Below are 18,206 nucleotides of genomic sequence, written 5' to 3'. Positions count from 1 at the left end.
AAAAAAAAAAAAAGGCTGTCCTATGACATCACCTACCACAACACTTCCTTCTAGTATATGTCTTGGTGCATAGTTACTTACACTATGGACAGACTGCAAAGGTATGTTCCAAGCTTTGTTGTAAACAATAATCTCCACACTTATTTAAACCCTTCCAAGTTAACACTTGATTTAAAAAATCTCTCAAGTACAATAATTTCACTTGCAATTATACTGAACTAATTTAATTTCTTTCATCTTTTAAAATCCTCTTTAAGTAGGACGACTGTTTTTTTGTTTTGTTTTGTTTTGTTTTTTATTTCTCCAGGAGTTCCTTGTGGCTTTTTGTACTGGATCTATGACATCTCCAGAAGGAAGTTCTGTATCTTTTTTCCTCAGCACATTTCTTGCATTCACCAAACTTAAATACCTAGAACAAGTCTAAAAGGTACGTAAATCAAGGAGATGGATAAGACCACTTTGCAATATGTGAAATTTCTCATGGCACTTTAAGTGAAATGTAAACATTTTTAAAAATATGAAGATATAAACGTCAGGAAAATTATTCCAATTCATTTTCATCAGCTATGACCTCATAACCTTTATGTATTCATGTTCCAAACCCCCACGTCCCGCATCCCCTTGGCTGGGCAGCTGTGATACAGGTGATGAAGCTGGGCTGCTGCTTGCTCCATAGCACCATCTCCTTGGCCACTGCTGGCAGCTCCCCCAGCTGGAGTGTCTTCAAATATATGTTCTCAATATTTTTAGCAGCTTTTATTTCAGTTACTCTAATGGCTTCATTACTGATTTATTTGCCACCACTCATTTTCCATTTTTCTCCCAGGTTCTCATTCACTATTGATTTAGTTAATTTGTAAAATTTCTGCCAGTTTAATTTCCTAGGATAAGGAGTATTTGAAATACCCCACAAGTCATTTTTTTGCGGGGGTATAAAATTGAAGCTAACTTATTTTTCTTTACCTTGTAAAAGCTTCTGATGGGTCATCCAGAAATGTTCTTATATAGTAAGTTACTCAAGGAAATGACTCATATGGAATTCCAACGTATTGTGGGTTACCACCCCTGACCCCTTAATAATCTTTAAAATAGAAAAGGAACAATATGCTGTTGGCCTAATTAAAACTTCTCTCTTTGTGGGTAGTTGGTTACCTGAGGACACCCAGATGCCATTCGGCATGACTTTTTAATATTCACTGTTGTAAACAGCAGGCTATTTTCCTTACTTGGTTAAGTGGCTAAATTCTGGAGAGGAATTAACATATCTAAGCAGAGGCAAATATTTGATCAGCCGTGAGATATCTTGCTATAGGTATCCATGCCTGCCAATCATTTTCTTCTTCTTTTTTAAAAATAAGTTTTTCTCATTAAAATATGTAAATATTTATTACACATGATTTGAAAACTGGAAAAGTTACAAGGAAAAAAAAACATGTTTGGGATCCTACTGTATATTTAATTCTATATCCTGTGTTTTCACAGAACATTTTGAGCATTTTTCTAAGCCTTATGCATCCTTCATAGCCATTAGGTACCATAATATTCTACTGAGTTGTTTAAGCCATTTCTGATGTTTTCTTATTATAAATACCACAGCAATCAACATTTCCACAAAACTAAGAGAAGCACAGCTGCTTCAGTGCAGTTCAAGGGAGACACCAAAGTTAGAATTCAGTGTGCTCAGGCTTCAAGCAAGCCCTGGGGCAGAAGTGATCCTATATGATCAGCCTCAACATATTATTCACAAAAGCCCACTTCCTATTTTCCTGTCTGTCCAGTGGTTCTCAAGTCAGAACTTGGGTCAGTGTTACTAAGAGCTATATTCAGATCAGATAGGATAAGGCAGGGAAAACAATAAGGATCTGTACATTTTTTCTTCCTATTATAAAGCTTAGAGTTTAAATTCTCTTACCTTTGGAGAAGGGTCTTTCAACGTAAGAGTCATCAAGGACACTGATTGTGGGCTGCCAAGTTCAGGCGTATCAGGAATAAAGGCTGACCAGTAGCCATAAAGAACTTTTTTTTCTATCGATTTTATAGTAGAAAGAAAACAAACTAAGGCTCCTTGGCGAACTTTGGCTTGGTAAGACCTTTCATACCCAAAAGAAAAAAAAAAAAAAACATTTAAAAAATCATTTTTTTTTCAAAATGCAAACATGAAACGGTATTTGGTATTTATTTCCACTAATTCAAAAGATACATACAAAAATTAAACATTCTAAATAATTCCTAAAGATGTCAATGTGTTATTAAAATTTTTCTTTCAAAGTACAATCAAAACATGTTAAGACAATTTGTTTCTATAACAAGTTATTAAGGCTGACAATTAAAAAACACAACTGGAGAACAAGAGGACAACATTTTGATATCAGGAAACTAGTGTTAGACACGAAACACTGCCGAGTATCCATCTATCCATTCAACGAGTATTACTGAATGACCTGTGTATGTGCCAGGCATCATGCTGAGGCTGCTAGACATAAACAAAGCCCCAGCCTTGACAAGCTAGGCAGCGAGGAACAGTTAAGGAGATAACCATAATATGTCACGAATAACACTAAGGCAGAAAAGGCTTCCCGGGGAATATGATTTCAGAGCCTATATCAAAGATGAGTAGTGGTTCGCAAGATGAAAAGGCAAAAAAGAATATTCTAAGGAGAGGAATGACATGTGCAATGGCAGATCAAGACAGCAAGTCATGTTCTGAATAACACCATGCCCCCAGAAATCAGGCTCTTCAAGTTAAATCACAGGCAGCAGTCAAGTTTTTCAGGAAAGTTATAAACTTACATGCAACTTAGAATACAACATATAAAAATGTAACAAAATACTACTACCTCATTTTACTCTGCATGCCTCCTTCAGCATCAGAATAGTCTGACTCACTACTGCTGACCCTTTTCCAACTGGAAGAACTGAAGGGTGAGGAGACTCCATCTTTTCCTGCAGCTCCACTTCCATCTAAAGGCAAACTCTGGACACCCAGGGAGGAGGGAGACCATGTGTTCCCTTCATGCAGGTTCACTCTGCCTGTGCCAGTGACTGAGGCTGCCTCTATTTCACCACTGGATTCCTTTTCCTCCTCCTCTCCTTGCTGGATTTTCTTTGGTTTAACTTTGGATTTTTTCTTTTTATTCTGATTTTAGGAGCAAACGAAGACATACGTAATAGCTACTTCAGAATGGCTTTTCACTGAATCATTACTTCTTCATGTTAAAGTGACTAAATATGTCCCCAACATGTAGTTTAAAGAAGAAAAGAGAAAAGAAAAAAGTGGAACTTCTTTAATACCCTAGGCATCAGGCACGATGCTAAGTGCTGACTGTCTACTATTAGAAAGATGGAATGAAATACATGAGACACAGTAAAACACGTGGCCTGGGTTTAAATTGTACCTCTCTGACTTGAGGCAAATCATTTAGCCTCTCTTGAGCTTGACCTTGCTTATCTGTAAGTATGCGGCTAATACCACCTACCTTGCACAGGTGTTGGGAAAGTACTCAGCCTTCTCAACTGGAATTTCTCGAGCATTAAAGCCTATAGAAAATGACTTGAGTGTCTATTTTATCCGTTCTCCAAGTAAGATACATAGCTAGTATCACTACATGCCCGCATAGAAGAGACGGTAGTCCATTACATACAATGCACATTTCAGGGCCTTGGGTCTCTGTACAAGTAGATACTAAGTAGAAGCCAGTTTTCTTTCTTTCTTTCTCCCTGTTACTCTCTTTCTGATATCCAAGTATATCTGGAATCTGGGTCTTCCTCCACGTTCTCAAAGTCTGTGGCCTTGGGGAAGGAAGCTCCCATTACTTCTATCTTGGACTACTTATTGTGGCCCCAGACCCATACTTTTTTATTTGCTACCACAGTGATTTTTCTAAGACGCAAATCTGATAACGTCATTCCCCTATACAAGATTCTTTAATGAATCTCTATTGCCTATGAGATAAAAACCCAAACTCCTCAGCCTCCTGTACAAGAATCTCATCATTCAGCCTCTGCTACACAATGGCTCCACTCTCTCTGCCGCACTGAAACTCTAGTCCTGCTAGTTAACAAATGGGCAATGTGGCCGGGCGCGGTGGCTCAAGCCTGTAATCCCAGCACTTTGGGAGGCCGAGACGGGCGGATCACGAGGTCAGGAGATCATCCTGGCTAACATGGTGAAACCTCGTCTCTACTAAAAATACAAAAAACTAGCCGGGCGAGGTGGCGGGCGCCTGTAGTCCCAGCTACACAGGAGGCTGAGGCAGGAGAATGGCGTGAACCCGGGAGGCGGAGCTTGCAGTGAGCTGAGATCCGGCCACTGCACTCCAGCCCGGGCGACAGAGCGAGACTCCGTCTCAAAAAAAACACAAAAAAAACACAAATGGGCAATGTATACTCTCATTCTCTATGTCTATGCGCCTTTCATTTTATCAGCATGAAACACTCATTCCTCCTTGTCAGTACTGCTACTCACTCTGAAATCTCTGTTTAGCTACCACACCTTTAAAAAGCCTCCTCTTCCTCCTCCATTTAGACTGGGTGCCCTCAACGTGTTCCCAGAGTACTCTGTGAATATTCTAATGAGAGAAACAATAATATTGCATTGTAGTTGTTTATCCATCTTTGACTTCTCCCTCAAACTCCTAAAAGCAGCCAGTCTATATACTTAGTGCTTAGCACACTGTCTGGAATACAGCAGACGTTGGGTAAATGCTGAGTGAGTGAATGAGTGAAATAATTTCTAATAAGAAGCATTTTGATCAGGTATGACATTTCTGGAAGTGAATCCTTGGCCATACATCTGTATGCTCCAGGTTCTCCAACCTAAGCATGAGGCAGATGGCAGCTATCTGGAAAGGCTGGGAAATCAGGTGAATGTAAGGTGTGGAGATGGCGTACTGACTGGTAGATGGGCTTCTAACGATCTAGAGAGGGGCTGGCAAATTATGGCCCAAAAGCCAAATCCAGCCCAACACACAGCCTGCTTCTGTAAATAAAGTTTTAGTGAAACAGTCATGCCCATTTATTTACATAGTGTCTATGGCTGCTTTTGCTCTGTTACAATAGAGTTGGCAGTTATGACAGAGACCTAAAGTATTTACTAGCCTTGTAGAGAAAGTTTAGAAAACTTTGTTGACTCCTGGTCTTGGGCATCATGGGGATGACAATGCTTGGTTTGGGGTATAAAGTGGATGCTCATTTTTATAGCTGTCACACTGACTACACCTCTAAGAAGTATAAGATGCTTAACTGGTACTTTGAGCATCAGATGAATTTAAATTTACTATGCTAACAACCCTAAACTGAAATAAAATTCAAGGTAGGCTTTTAGGGTAGTAGTGATGCAAATCACAGAAAACACACATAGCAATCTATTAAAAATACGCCACAACTTAAATCGAAATAAACATAAATGTACCAAAGTTGGTCGAGAAGCACTGGATTCTGATTGCTGTGGTTTGATAGGTGTTCGCCCATCATACTGAGGAAGCGGAGTTGGGTACAACACCGTGGGCATCTCTATGTTTAGTCCGGGGAGTCCGTGAAACATGAACTTCTAATAATGATGAATCAAGGACACACACACACACACATACACAAAACCAAAAAAACCATTAATCATAAAACAGAACTATTTACCATGTCTGGATCAGACCACTCACAGATTAATGTTCAAAAGACTACTAAGGAAATATAAATGAGACAGAAAATAGATACCTTGAAGGCGTAGGGCTTAAAGAAGAGCTGAAGTTTATCTGGCCTCCAGCTGGATCTGGTTTAGTCAGATCAAATCAGGTCTGGTTTTAGTTTCCTTATTTATTCATAAAATTTATCCAATTACTTTATCTGTCTACAATTTTTTTAAACCAATTTATCATTTTTATTTACCTATCTCCACCTATAGCTATCTCTCTATTTGATGTGGGAGCAAGAGACTGCCACAAGGAAAGAATTACTTCTTACTTTGCTGGCTGAAGAAGCTGGGTCCCCGGAGATGCTGGCCTGACTTTCCGACTGACTGGCACGCTCAGAAGCTGCCCACTGACACACGTCTTGGTTGGCCTGCCTACTACTTGGAGGAGAAAGCCAAGGAGAAGCACTGGCTCTTCTTGCAAGTACAAACAGGTACAACATAATCTATAATTAAATCTTCTACAGGTCATACCCCCCTACCTATTCCCTTCCTAAGATTCAGAGATAATTTTAAAATGTTGATGCATTTATTAAATGGAGATTTATTATTTTCTGTTCTTAAGTGTCTTTGAATATGAACATTTTTGTCTACTTTCTCAAAATATATGTAAGAACTTTTAATACCTCAAAGTTAGCCTTAGAATAAGGATGTAAAGTGGTCCTTGTACCATGGGTTGAAACAGGAAAGACAATGATCATATGAAGACTTGTCTTACCTTTAGCACAGCTAAAAGTGCTCCAAGTTCATCAGTCTGTGTTAGTTTCATTCTCCCACCATTTAGAAGTGACTGTATACCTTTTAATGCATTTTGCAGTAACTAGGGGGAAAAGGGAGACCCAGTTAGAAGGCAGAATAAAATCTGGTTGTCCAGGAATCAACTTACTAGCACCACTTAGGAAGGAAGAGAGAGTCTCTGGATGATGGAAAAAACCTTTAGACACACACATACACACACAGAGCAGAGATGAAGATCCAAGGAGACCTGGTAAACTACCATGAATTCTTTTCTAGAAGAAAAGAATAATGAATTGGTCTTATTGTACACATTTATAAACCCGTATGTACAAATGGTAAGAAAAAAGAGAGAAGATGTTTAGCAAGAAAAATGTGATAAGTGATAAAAAAGAGATAGCACAGATCAGAATTGGGGAAGCTCTGTAACATGGCAAACCCAGCCCTCTTAAAGGAAAGGGGATGTATGTGGGAACAGATGATAAATTATAAAAACTTGGTTTCTGGAGGGCAATTCTGACCAAGATTGATTTCTTGACTCAGTAATCTCATTTCTAGAACTCTGTCCTTAAGAAATACTTCCTACATTGGGATGATATGAACTGTAGTCTTGTTTGAAATAGTGGGAAAATTTTAAAAACTTCAGTTATGATGATTATGATAATAATTAGAAGCTAACCCTCTGCTAAATGTAAAACTCAACAACAAGAACAGCAGACCCTTTGAATGCTTTATTTCATCTACTTCTCTTAAGAACCCCACAATGCGGTTATATCAGTCCCTTTCCAGGGAGGAATATGGAGGCTCCAAGAAGTTAACTAATTTGTCCAAGGTCTTCCAGCCATAGCAGTTAGAAAGTATGAGGTATATTAACAGGAACCGAATAGATGACCCAGATATATTAAGTTTTAACAAAACAAGAAAGTTACAAAACAGTATGTTAAATATGACCCCATTTAAAGTTGTAAATATACTCATTTACATACATAAAAAAAAAAAACTGAGAGCACATAGCACAAATCGTCTTCAGTGGCCACATCTGAGCAGGAGACTAGAAGGAACTTTATCTTAGATATATAACATTTGAAATGTGTTACTCTAAATTTAAAGGATGTTAACAAACTGTCATTTGCATCATATTTTTTAAAAAGAAATAAAATATTGCAGATATATTTGGTGAAATCTCTCTTCACTTCCATCTTAAAGATAGTCACTAGCCTGCAACTGTTGGTTTTATACTCAGAAGGAAAAAGAATAGTTTCCTCTAAAAAGCTAGAATTGTAAAATGTAGCAAATAAAAAGCTTCTTATAATTTAAACCGAAACGGTATGATTTTAGTCTTTCTAGGTTACAAACATTTCATATATGTGTATTGCTCTAGACAAAGCTAATAGTGCAAATTAAACTCATTAGTAACACTTTTCCAATCTGCTGCTAGACACATCCACGACATTAACTAGATCAATGCTAGTCCACTTACCATGCAAAATGTGATATCATCCATATCAGATGATTTTGGAGATTGTAAAATAGTCAGGAAAGCTTGGAAACAGATATTTTGGTAGGGTTCCTCCAAATATGGCTGTCCGGGCATACTAAATGCGTAGAGAAAATAACTCAAACTCAGTCTCTTTTGAAATGAGGCTTGCAAAAGACTAATTAAAAACAGCAGTAATATGGACTATTAGAGTTGGAATATACCCTTGAATGCAACTATGCTATGAAAAGTTATTATTTTGGTTAATTAGTTACTGCTGGGGGACAGGCACAGGGCTAGAATGAGTAAGAGGAAGGGTGGATTCCATAAGGAAAGGTTACAGAATTTTGTGGCAGAAAAAGTATGGAGAAAGAAAAATCTTGTTTTAGTTCTGCTGTTCAGTCCCAAGAGGGAAATAATCCAGACAGGTCCTGTCAAGCTAGAATCACACATCTGTACCTGCCTTCCTACTCACTGGACAGCACCGTGCCATGCAGAGACGAGTTCACATTTGTGCTGCTCGTTTTCAATTGCCTACTGTGAGAATCTAGGGGGAGCAGCTGGGGCTGTTTCTGTCTTCTTCAAAGAAAAGAAATTGCCGGGCGCGGTGGCTCAAGCCTGTAATCCCAGCACTTTGGGAGGCCGAGACGGGTGGATCACAAGGTCAGGAGATCGAGACCATCCTGGCTAACACGGCGAAACCCCGTCTCTACTAAAAACACAAAAAAAATTAGCCGGGCGAGGTGGCGGCGCCTGTAGTCCCAGCTACTCGGGAGGCTGAGGCAGGAGAATGGCGTAAACCCGGGAGGCGGAGCTTGCAGTGAGCTGAGATCCGGCCACTGCACTCCAGCCTGGGCGACAGAGCGAGACTCCGTCTCAAAAAAAAAAAAAAAAAAAAAAAAAAAGAAATTGCCCTTTACAGATACATCTTGCCAGCACTGAAATTTGCATGAATATATCCTTTTAAAAACTTAATATCCTTAGAAGTTATACCAATAGAAAACAAAATTTTGACATACTGCACATTATGTCACTATTACCACATTTTAGGAATATGGTCCTAGTCTATTTTTTCCCTCTTTACAAGCAATATTAAAATTAACAAACAACATAAGATGATTTTATTAGTAAAGTACATGGGAAATGCAAAGTTAGCTATTTGTCTAAGTCGGCCCCGGCTTCAGGCAGAGGGAAATACCTATAAAGGGCCCAACAGAGGAACTATCTTATGATTGTTGAGAAACTTGACTGGAGCCACATACCTGAGACATAAATTTGCCATACAATGTACTGCAGCTCTCCTGACTTCAGGATCAGACTGAGCCAAGTCACTCAACTTCATTAAGAGTCCGGTCTTGCCTAGTAGCTCTGGGAGGTACTAAGACAAGTAAGAGTCAACATAGGTCAAAGAAAAGCTTCTAGGAAAATATTATGTTTTACACAGATTTCCTTCCTTCCTTCCTTCCTTCCTTCCTTCCTTCCCTCCCTCCCTCCCTTCCTCCCCCTCTCCCTCCCCCTCCCTCCCTTCCTTTTTCTTTCTTTCTTTTTCTTTCCTTCTCTTTCTTTTTTCTCTCTCTTTCTCTCTCTCTCTTTTTTTTAACTAAATGGCAGTTAAGCACCAAAAGACTAGCTGTTAGATAAATGTCTCAGATGGATATGCAAAGATATGCCAAAAAGCATCAATAAGGATCATTACTCCCAGCCTAGGAAGCAGCTGATGCTCTTTAGTGTGGCCGAATGGCTGATGGGTAATGATAATATTAAGAATAATGGTTACTATTTACCAAGGGCCATGAACTTGACGAGTATTGTCTCACTTCATCCTCAGAGTAACAATTTTATACATGAGGAAACAAGGCCCAGAGTGGCTAAGTAAGAATTGCTAGAGATTAGTAGCAAGATAGAAACCTGAACACAGTGTTGGCACCAGAGCCTGTGCTCCTGGCCTTTCAAAGGAAGGATAAAGCACTTTAAACTACCTTTTGACATTTTGAGCCATTGCAGTACACCAGAGCTGCCAGGGCTTGAAGAATTTCCATGTGTGTCCAGGAACTACACTGATGAATAGCCGAAATAGTATACGCCAACAGGAAATCCAAGTGCTGTTCATCCACAATTACCTAACACAACAGGAAAAGATATATTCTGATCTAAATTTTAAAAGATATTATGCTTTTATGGACATGTATGCTCACCTGAATCAAGCTGTATAAAAGACAGAGTGTGTGTCTGTCGTTTACGTGTCAAAAGGATCACCTCTAAAGGGCCTGAAAGTTTGATCAACGTAGGGGCCTTCTCCCCGCCCTAAGGTCTTGCTCACTTCTTCCTCTTTAGTAAAGTAGAACTTGATAAAGTCCTTGTAACTTTTCCTTGAACTAACCAGACATTGGCAGCTGTGAATACACAGATTTGAGTATTTCAATGCACTGAAATTTAATTAAACTGCCTTATACATAATACACTCAACGAATACACAGTGAACCAATATAACTGCTAAACACCTACTGCATCTCTAACATGACCTGAGTAATACCCCCTAAAGACAGGGCATATCCCTGCTGTCACGGAGCTGATCATCTTGTTGGGACAGACCAGACTAATCCAAGTGTCAATTCATGGACAATTGAGACTAACTGGCACCAAATGCTGGAAAGCTGGTAAAGGGTGATAGGTGCCACAGGTGTTCAGGAACATCTCCAATTGCCAGTGTTACAAAGACGATACGCCTGAGAATAGTAAACATACAGGAGCTACCCCATGTTAGTTTCGACGATTCTAAACGGAAAACAGCCTTACTCCATGCAGCAGAGTTGGTTGGTTACCTACCAGCATCCATTTCTTCCTTCCCTGCTGGCAGAGTACTAATTTAATTTGGAAGTCCACCTCTCCCACATGAGACCTAAGGGTAAACGCTAATTAGTTTAAGAGAGTGGGGCAACCTGGGGCAACCTTAACCCCCAAGAAACATTTGGCAATGCCTGTATTTTTGACTGCCACAATTGGAGAGCTGCTACTGGCGTCTAGTGGGCAGAGCCCAAGGATGCTGCTAAACATTCCACAATGTGCAAGACAGCCCCTAAAACAATGATCTGGGCCAAAATATCAATAGTGCTGAGGCTGAGAAACCCTGATGTAGGCTAATTGTTGCTGCACATTGTAAGCATCGAGGGAGCTTAAGTCCTCCTCCAAGTGATTCTAATGTGTAGTGAAGGCTGAAACTACTGGCTGGAGCTATTCACTAAGACCATTCTCCTGCTTAAAGACTGGTTTAGAGAGGTATTTATATGACCTAAGTCTCTCCAGCAAGATACTGGGGAGTCTAGTAGAGAGTTTATGGGACACATTTCCTTACTCTTAAGTATAAGAGACACAATATAAAATACAGTTATTTAGCTTCTGCTGAACATTAATCGTTTCTTTGGCAGGGGATGTCCAGAATTGGCATAGCCATCTTATGACTGTGAGAGATGCTAGCTGAGGGTAACCCACATGCTGAGGATGGTGAAGGGAAAGATGAGCCTCTTATTATTAAGGGGCTACAGATGCCTCCCTTGGGACTTGGGACATGGAGTGATTCCTTTTTATTTTTTTTAAAGTTGTTTAGTGACTCTGGGATGGCTTTTCTGTTCCTTGCAGCCAAAAGCATCCTAATTCACATAATGCTAGTTGATACGTTTTGTGCTTTTAAATATATGCACATACTCATGTGGTAATAGTCTTAAATAAATAACTGGGCTCTTTTTATCCTTCTGTCCCCTTGGCCCCAAGCTACTTCTTATATTTTAGAAGCATCAAAAGTAGACCACAAAAATGGTAGCTTCAGGAAAAGGGAAAAATATTGGTGGGAAAGAGGTAGGGGGTTATTTCAATTTATTCTTAGATATATTTTGTTCAAATATATCTTCCATAAGAAATTATAAATTAGCCAGGTGTGGTGGTGGGCGCCTGTAGTCCCAGCTACTTGGGAGGCTGAGGCAGGAGAATGGTGTGAACCCAGGAGGTGGAGCTTGCAGTGAGCCAAGAGAGCGCCACTGCACTCCAGGCTGGGCAACAGTGTGAGACTCTGTCTCAAAAAAAAAAAGAAAGAAAGAAATTATAAGGTTGGGGAGCCTGAATGATACTGGTTAACTGAACCAAACAGAAAGGCATACTCCTAATGGACAAACTACTAGAATTCTACAGAATAATTTTTTTTTTTTTGGATCAGAGTTATATTTGCTTTAAAAGTATTATTATTAAGGCATTTGCTTTTCCTATAGCATCTCAAAAAACAGTCTATCAAACCTACTACAGATGTAGTATTTCAAAGGTATCTACTTAGTCTCAAAAGTTCATGATCTGAATTCTAGAGTTACACACATGATTACCTGTAATCTGTTAAGTAAATGGTGGATAAGCTGGGACACTTTGCTGACAAGATGATTCTGGTTAAGAGGTACCAGTCGGCAAGCCTGGACAAGAAGAGCACTAACGTCCTACCAAAAAAAAAAAAAAAAACAAAGAAGAGGTAAAATACTTATTAGTCAAGTGAGGATCCTCAAAACACAGCCAAATGGGAAAACAAAAGTAAGTATTCACATTCAAAATGGGGAAAGAAAATGTGAGGCAGGAAGGAAAAAAATGAAGTGACAGCACAAAAATAGGATGTGCTAAAAAAGAAGGAAAAAGTCAGGCACAGTGGCTCACACCTAATCCCAGTTCTTTGGTAGGTCAAAGCGGGAGGACTGCTTGAGCCCAGGAGTCCAAGACCAGCTTGGGCAACATAGTGAGACTCCATCTCTACAGAAAAAAACTTTAAAAAAAAATTATCTGGAAATGGTGGTGTGTAGTCCTAGCTTCTTGGGAGGCTGAGGTGGGAGGACAGCTTGAGCCCAGGAGTTCAAGGTCACAGTGAGCTATGATCTTGCTGCTGCGCTCCAGTCTGGATGACAGAGTGAGACCTTGTCTCTTAAAAAAAAAAAAAGAAAAAAAAAGGAAAAGAATCAACATGGTTTTGGTCAGGCTGAAGACTCTGCTCTCTATATATGTAGAGACAATATAATTAAACAACCAAAGAAAGGCTTCTAGGGTATAAAAGCACAAACTGAAAGTTAAAAATACCAAAAGGTAAGTGAACCAGATTTTCAATGTCATTGGGAAAAATCAGACCTAACACTTCTATGGATTTTATGCATAATTAGGGAATTCGTAAAAAAAAAAGAAGAAGGACCTATTTGCAAGTCACACTCTTCATTCGTCCATTGATGTTTATAGAATGACAAGGTTCCGAGCACCCACAACGTGCCATAGTGTGCTAGGTCCTTGGGCTCCAGAGGTAAAAACAAACATGTTCCCGAACCTCAAAGAGCTCACAAACTAATGACAGAAAGAAACACAACAAATAATTAAAATAAGGTGAATAAAGTGCTGAAAGAATAAAGTACAAACTCTGTCCAGAAACAGTAATTAGGGAGGCCTTGTGGAGGTGATTGTAAAGCAGAACCTGGAATGATTTGAAGGATGAGGAGAAATTTGCCAGATAGGGCATCAAAAAACACTGCAAGCAAAGTGGTCAGAGTATGCAAAAACCTGGAGGTGTGAAACACCAGTAGGTGCCTGAAGAACAGCAAGTTTTAAATGACTGCACACAGGAACAAAAGGAGTAACAGGAGAGAATGGAAAGGTAGGAAGTTTTGTTGCAAAAGTATCGAATTATACAAATACAGCAAAAGTCCCCGACTACTGCCTTAATCTCACTCTGCTTCCTAATGACATACACTATTATTCTGTTGTCAATTCTTTCAGACCTTTTACTTTGCATACATAAACACACATATTTTAAAATCCCTCCTCCAGCTTCATACAGATCTCATTCTGTATGAATTGTTCTGCAACTTGCTTCAACCATTTACCGATACGTATTGAAGACTTTTCCAAAGCAGATTTTAAATTTTATGATCAAATTTTTTTCCTCCTAAAGAAAAGATCATTCTGGCATCAGAGGAATGACTGGCTTGGAAAGGAGCTAGACAGGAGGCAGGAGATCAGTTAGAAGAGACCAGTGGAACAGTCCAGGCATAAGACGCCTTGCCTGAGGTCTAAGGCACTCGCTGTGGGAACAGACAGGAGGGGATGAACTGAGAAATATGTATGAGACACATTCTGAAATATCTGAATTGGACAGGATCTGGGATGAAGGAGGGAAGAAACAGTGTTTGTGTCTTGTGTGACTTGGTGGATGGTGCATGTGTGTTGCAAAGTGGGATGGGTTGTGGATGGGAATGTGAGTTTGGAGCTAATGAATTTCATCTTTAGGAACTGTCTAGTTTGAAATGCCTGCGCAAGCAGGCAACGTGCACCACTTCCCTCTTTCCTACGTAGGGCCAGAAGGCCATGGTGTCAACAGTTCAGAGAATTCATTAATTTAAGGCTTTATGTGTGTAAGATTACTCAAAAAGACGGCAGAGGGGAGGAGCCAGTGTGTAGGAACACAAAACGTAGGGGCTTTGTGGCAGAGTTTTGTATACTGTATTTTTATGAGCTTCAGTATTTTCATCAGCAAAAAAAGACCTAATACTACTCAAGTTCTAAGATTCCCACGTGGTCCGTGTACCATGTACCCAATAAACAGTACTAATGATGCATTTTGTCAACAAAGTGTTCTGGGTGCATAGAGAGGGAGTGAAGGAGGGTGCGGACAGATGGAAAGGTGGTATCAGAGAAAACCCGAGGCATTATCAGAGCAGGAGTCGTCAAGTTGGGTTTTGAATGAGTCGAGCGTGCCAAGCACTGCAGGGTCTTCCAAATGGAGAACTAAGAATGTGCCAAGGTAGGAGGGGGCACGCCAGCCTGAAACTAAATCATCAGGCGCGAGAGTAGGAACAGCAGAGAAAGGCAGGCGAAGGCCACCAGCTGGGTTCCCGGAGGGGTGGGGCTGGGGCCAGCAGGCGCCGCACCAGCTCTCTCCCGGGCGCGCCGCCTACCTCCGGAGCCACGCCACTGCCCTCGCTGTAGTTCTCGGAGATGAGCTGATCGAAGAGCAGGTGGATCTCGGTGCGGGCGGAGCTGCTGTCATCCGGGCGAAGGGCGCAGAGCCTGGCAGACAAGCGGCGAAACGCATTGCCTCGCTCTGGGATTGCTTCCCGCGGTGCCTCCCGCGGCTGCCCGGAAGGCAAGGAGCCGGCAACTTGCACAGCAGCCATCTTTTCTACGTGTGGGGGAGGGGGGAGGTCCCAGGGAAATACTTCCGGGGCATCCTCCCGCTCCGCGCGCTAGTTCCGGAAGTGCTTTTTTTGGACCGGACTGGGACTCAGAGGGGTTTGCGTGACTGCGGGACGCCTCCGACTGGTACCCTACAAATGCTTGTCAGAAATTGGCTTGGAGGCCGGGCGCAGTGGCTCACGCCTGTAATCCCAGCACTTTGGGAGGCCGAGGCGGGCGGATCACGAGGTCAGGAGATGGAGACCGTCCTGGCTAACACGTTGAAACCTCGTCTGTACTAAAAATAAAAAAAGAAAAATTAGCCAGGCGTGGTGGCGGGCGCCTGTAGTCCCATCTGCTCGGGAGGCTGAGAGAGGCGGAGCTTGCAGTGAGCCAATATCGCGCCACTGCACTCCAGCCTGGGCGACAGAGCGAGACTCCGTCTCAAAAAAGAGAGAGAGAGAGGAGAGAAGAGAGAGGAAATTGGCTACAGAAAGAAAGAATTGGCTTGGAGATTTTTCGCTGGCCACTCCTTCTTGAGCCCTGACTGAAAAGTGAGTTCTCAATTTGTGCTTCCAGAAAGTTTGCCCTCCCAGAATTTGTTCCTGGAGAGGGCTGAAGGTACTCTATTAAGTACTAGAGTTTCAGATTCGGGCTGGAGTTGGAGAGGTTATGCTGTGGATGGCAGTAGCAGAAACTGCTAGTTCTAAGACACCCTTCTACTCTTCTAAAATCTTGCCCCAGGCACAAAACCACCCGGAATAAAGGCTACATTCCCCAGCATTCCTTGCAGTTGGCTGTGGCTATGTGATTACAATCTGGCCAGTGGAATATAGGGCAGCTTTCCCTACTTAAGTGACAGCTGGCTGCACTCTTGGTTCCTTTTTCTCCCCTTTTCCCAGTGTGAATCCTGTCATAGATCATGAGGCACCTTGCCCCACTAGAAGAGTAATTTTGGAGTTCAGCTGAATCATGTAAAACATAATCTGCCCAAGGGTGACCAGGTTGAGTTGAGACACCCCAAGATTTTTTGAAGTCAAGAAGCTGGAGAATACAATGGCCATTTAAAAATCTGTGATCAGTTTTCAGTCATCCAGGAAGTGGAGGCTTGGCTTTCACAGTTGGGCAGATTGGGAAAACCGTCTCTAGGGCCTTTGAGTTATGCAAATATAAAGCAAAACCTCACCCTTGGCCCTTAGGGAAAGCCTTGAAGTCACCTGAATGTATATTTTATCCTGAGAATAAAACATTTCTGTTCAGGAATGAAAACTGGGGGTATGCTTTAGCAGAGGTAGTTTTCTGAAGACTTTAGGCTTGGAAAGAAATGTTAATTTTTTTGTTTGGATTTATTTTCCATTGTGCTGGTATATTATTTCTTATTCCTGGTCTGTGTCCATATGTGCATGGTATATGTGCATGTATGTGTGTGTATTCGTGTAAAGAAATGTATTCAAGCATTTGTTCAGGGAAGATCAGGAGCTGAAACCTAGTCGTTGGATATTTTAATCTGGGTTCCCTGAAATCAGAGCCTCAGACAACGTTGATAGGTGAGTGGTTTATCCAGGAATGAACAAGGAAGGAAGGAGAATTAATACCAATATGTGCTATTGAGATGGCCGTTGCAAGGGGTGACTGATTGTTCAGTCCTCAGGAGTTTCTGAGAAGCCTTGTGAAGCTCTCAAAACCCTTCTGAAGGAACAGAGAGGGGAAGCATTTATCTGTCAGCTTTTGGCTCTATTTTCAAAAGTTGCCCACAAGGCATTAATTCACTGGTATTCCTGTGTTGAGCATGTATCTGTGCTTGGTTCCTGCAGGAGTCCTATGTTGCATAGTCAAAGAAGCCCTGAGGCAACAGTGAGGAAACTAGGGTGCATATCTGAGGCAAGGCTCTCACCAGTTAGACCTATGCTAAGCTAGTAGATGCCTGTGATAAACTAGTTGCTGTAGCAAAGGCTAGAATAAGAATGTAAGACCAAGAGTATGTGAAGTAGTACTAAAGAGCTGTCTTACACATTGGGCTAGAAGGATGTGAATGGTCATTTCCACAATGCAGGTGGTTCAAAGAGACTGTGGGAAGGATCTGGGTTTGGTGTGGTTGACCTTAAGTTGCAATATGGATGACCTACGTATTGTGTTATTCAGGTTGGAATGGTCCAGAAATTGTAAAATACAGTATACTGATGCCAGTCTGTTGAGTTCTGGTAGAAAATACCCTTGTGGATTAGTGTGGTTCCTTTAAGGAAATGGATATCCCTACTCTGCAATGATCACCAACTGAAGGAAACATATATCAAGCTCTGAGGGAGGTCTTTGAAGGCACCCTACATTGGCTTGAGTTTATACAGTAGCACTCCTGCTCCCATCTCCCACGCTGAAACTGTGGAAACACACCATGGCAAAAGCCTTCTTCCAAGAAAATCTCCTGTCTCCTCAATTCTCCACATTTTCATAGTCCTGCAGTGACTGAGGGGCTTTAAGCAGTGCTAAGCACGTTTGCATCGGATGATCTGGAACCTCAATGGAATTTCACTCCTTTCATGTTTGGAAACCTCTCAAGACTTCATTTTTATCCCTTCATGAGAGTCTGGGTCATCCTAACTCATGTAGGCTTGCATACCCCCATTTCACTCTAATTCACATCTTTGATTATTTCCTTCAGAAAATTTACCATAACCTGCAGTTATCTTGTTTATTTGCTTACTTTATCATCTGTTGCTTCCTCTAGAATGTTAACTCCATGAAGGCACAGATCCTGTTTGTCTCATTTGCTGTTGTATCCCAGGGCTAGCACAGCCCCTGGAGTGTGAATGAACTCACTAATTTTTTATTCAGGGTACCCTATTTGCCATTGGTTGATGCGCAAATCAAATGGGATTTTTGTGAAAATGCTTTGTAAACTATAAAGTTGTATAAGTCTTAGCATCAAATGAGGTAGATATTATTTCCCCCTTTTACAGTTGAGAAAATGGTGCCAAAGAGTATAAACGGTTGGTCAAAGCTGCACAGGCAGCAAATTGGTTGAAATCAGATTGCAGCCCAGGCTGTCTGTGATTGTGAAGAACATAGACAAGAAATTATAAACACATTGTTTTTTACTTCCCACATTTTGTAATAGGGAAAACCAGAAGAGAG

General features: G+C 41.1%; 1 protein-coding gene across 9 annotated transcripts in view; it reads right to left on the bottom strand.

Annotated features, from left to right (window-relative positions):
• The window catches only part of HEATR6 (HEAT repeat containing 6), a 36,614-nt gene extending 21,495 nt beyond the window's left edge, over positions 1-15,119 (bottom strand). For 3 of the 9 annotated variants that reach the window (XR_002520113.2, XM_009199748.4, XM_009199750.4), the window contains exons 1-9: positions 14,858-15,119; positions 12,263-12,370; positions 9,875-10,015; positions 9,158-9,273; positions 7,899-8,013; positions 6,402-6,503; positions 5,411-5,548; positions 2,838-3,136; positions 1,913-2,090 (exon numbers count right to left, since the gene is read on the bottom strand). Coding sequence is in view for 8 of the 9 variants with exons in the window: in XM_009199748.4 (XP_009198012.2) it covers positions 1,913-2,090; positions 2,838-3,136; positions 5,411-5,548; positions 6,402-6,503; positions 7,899-8,013; positions 9,158-9,273; positions 9,875-10,015; positions 12,263-12,370; positions 14,858-15,076 (1,416 nt within the window). In the remaining variant the exon portion in view is untranslated. Of the gene's footprint in view, positions 1-1,912; positions 2,091-2,837; positions 3,137-5,410; positions 5,549-6,401; positions 6,504-7,898; positions 8,014-9,157; positions 9,274-9,874; positions 10,289-12,262; positions 12,371-14,857 lie in introns of all 9 variants that reach the window. The other 6 variants (XM_003919292.4, XM_021933766.2, XM_021933767.2 and 3 more) reach the window with 4 other exon arrangements.
• Positions 15,120-18,206: the final 3,087 nt, after the last annotated feature.

This window comes from Papio anubis, chromosome 17 (assembly GCF_008728515.1).
Source record: "Papio anubis isolate 15944 chromosome 17, Panubis1.0, whole genome shotgun sequence".
Lineage (NCBI taxonomy): Eukaryota > Metazoa > Chordata > Mammalia > Primates > Cercopithecidae > Papio > Papio anubis.
The sequence above is the reverse complement of the archived record's forward strand: the minus strand, read 5'-3'. Positions and strand labels throughout refer to the sequence as shown.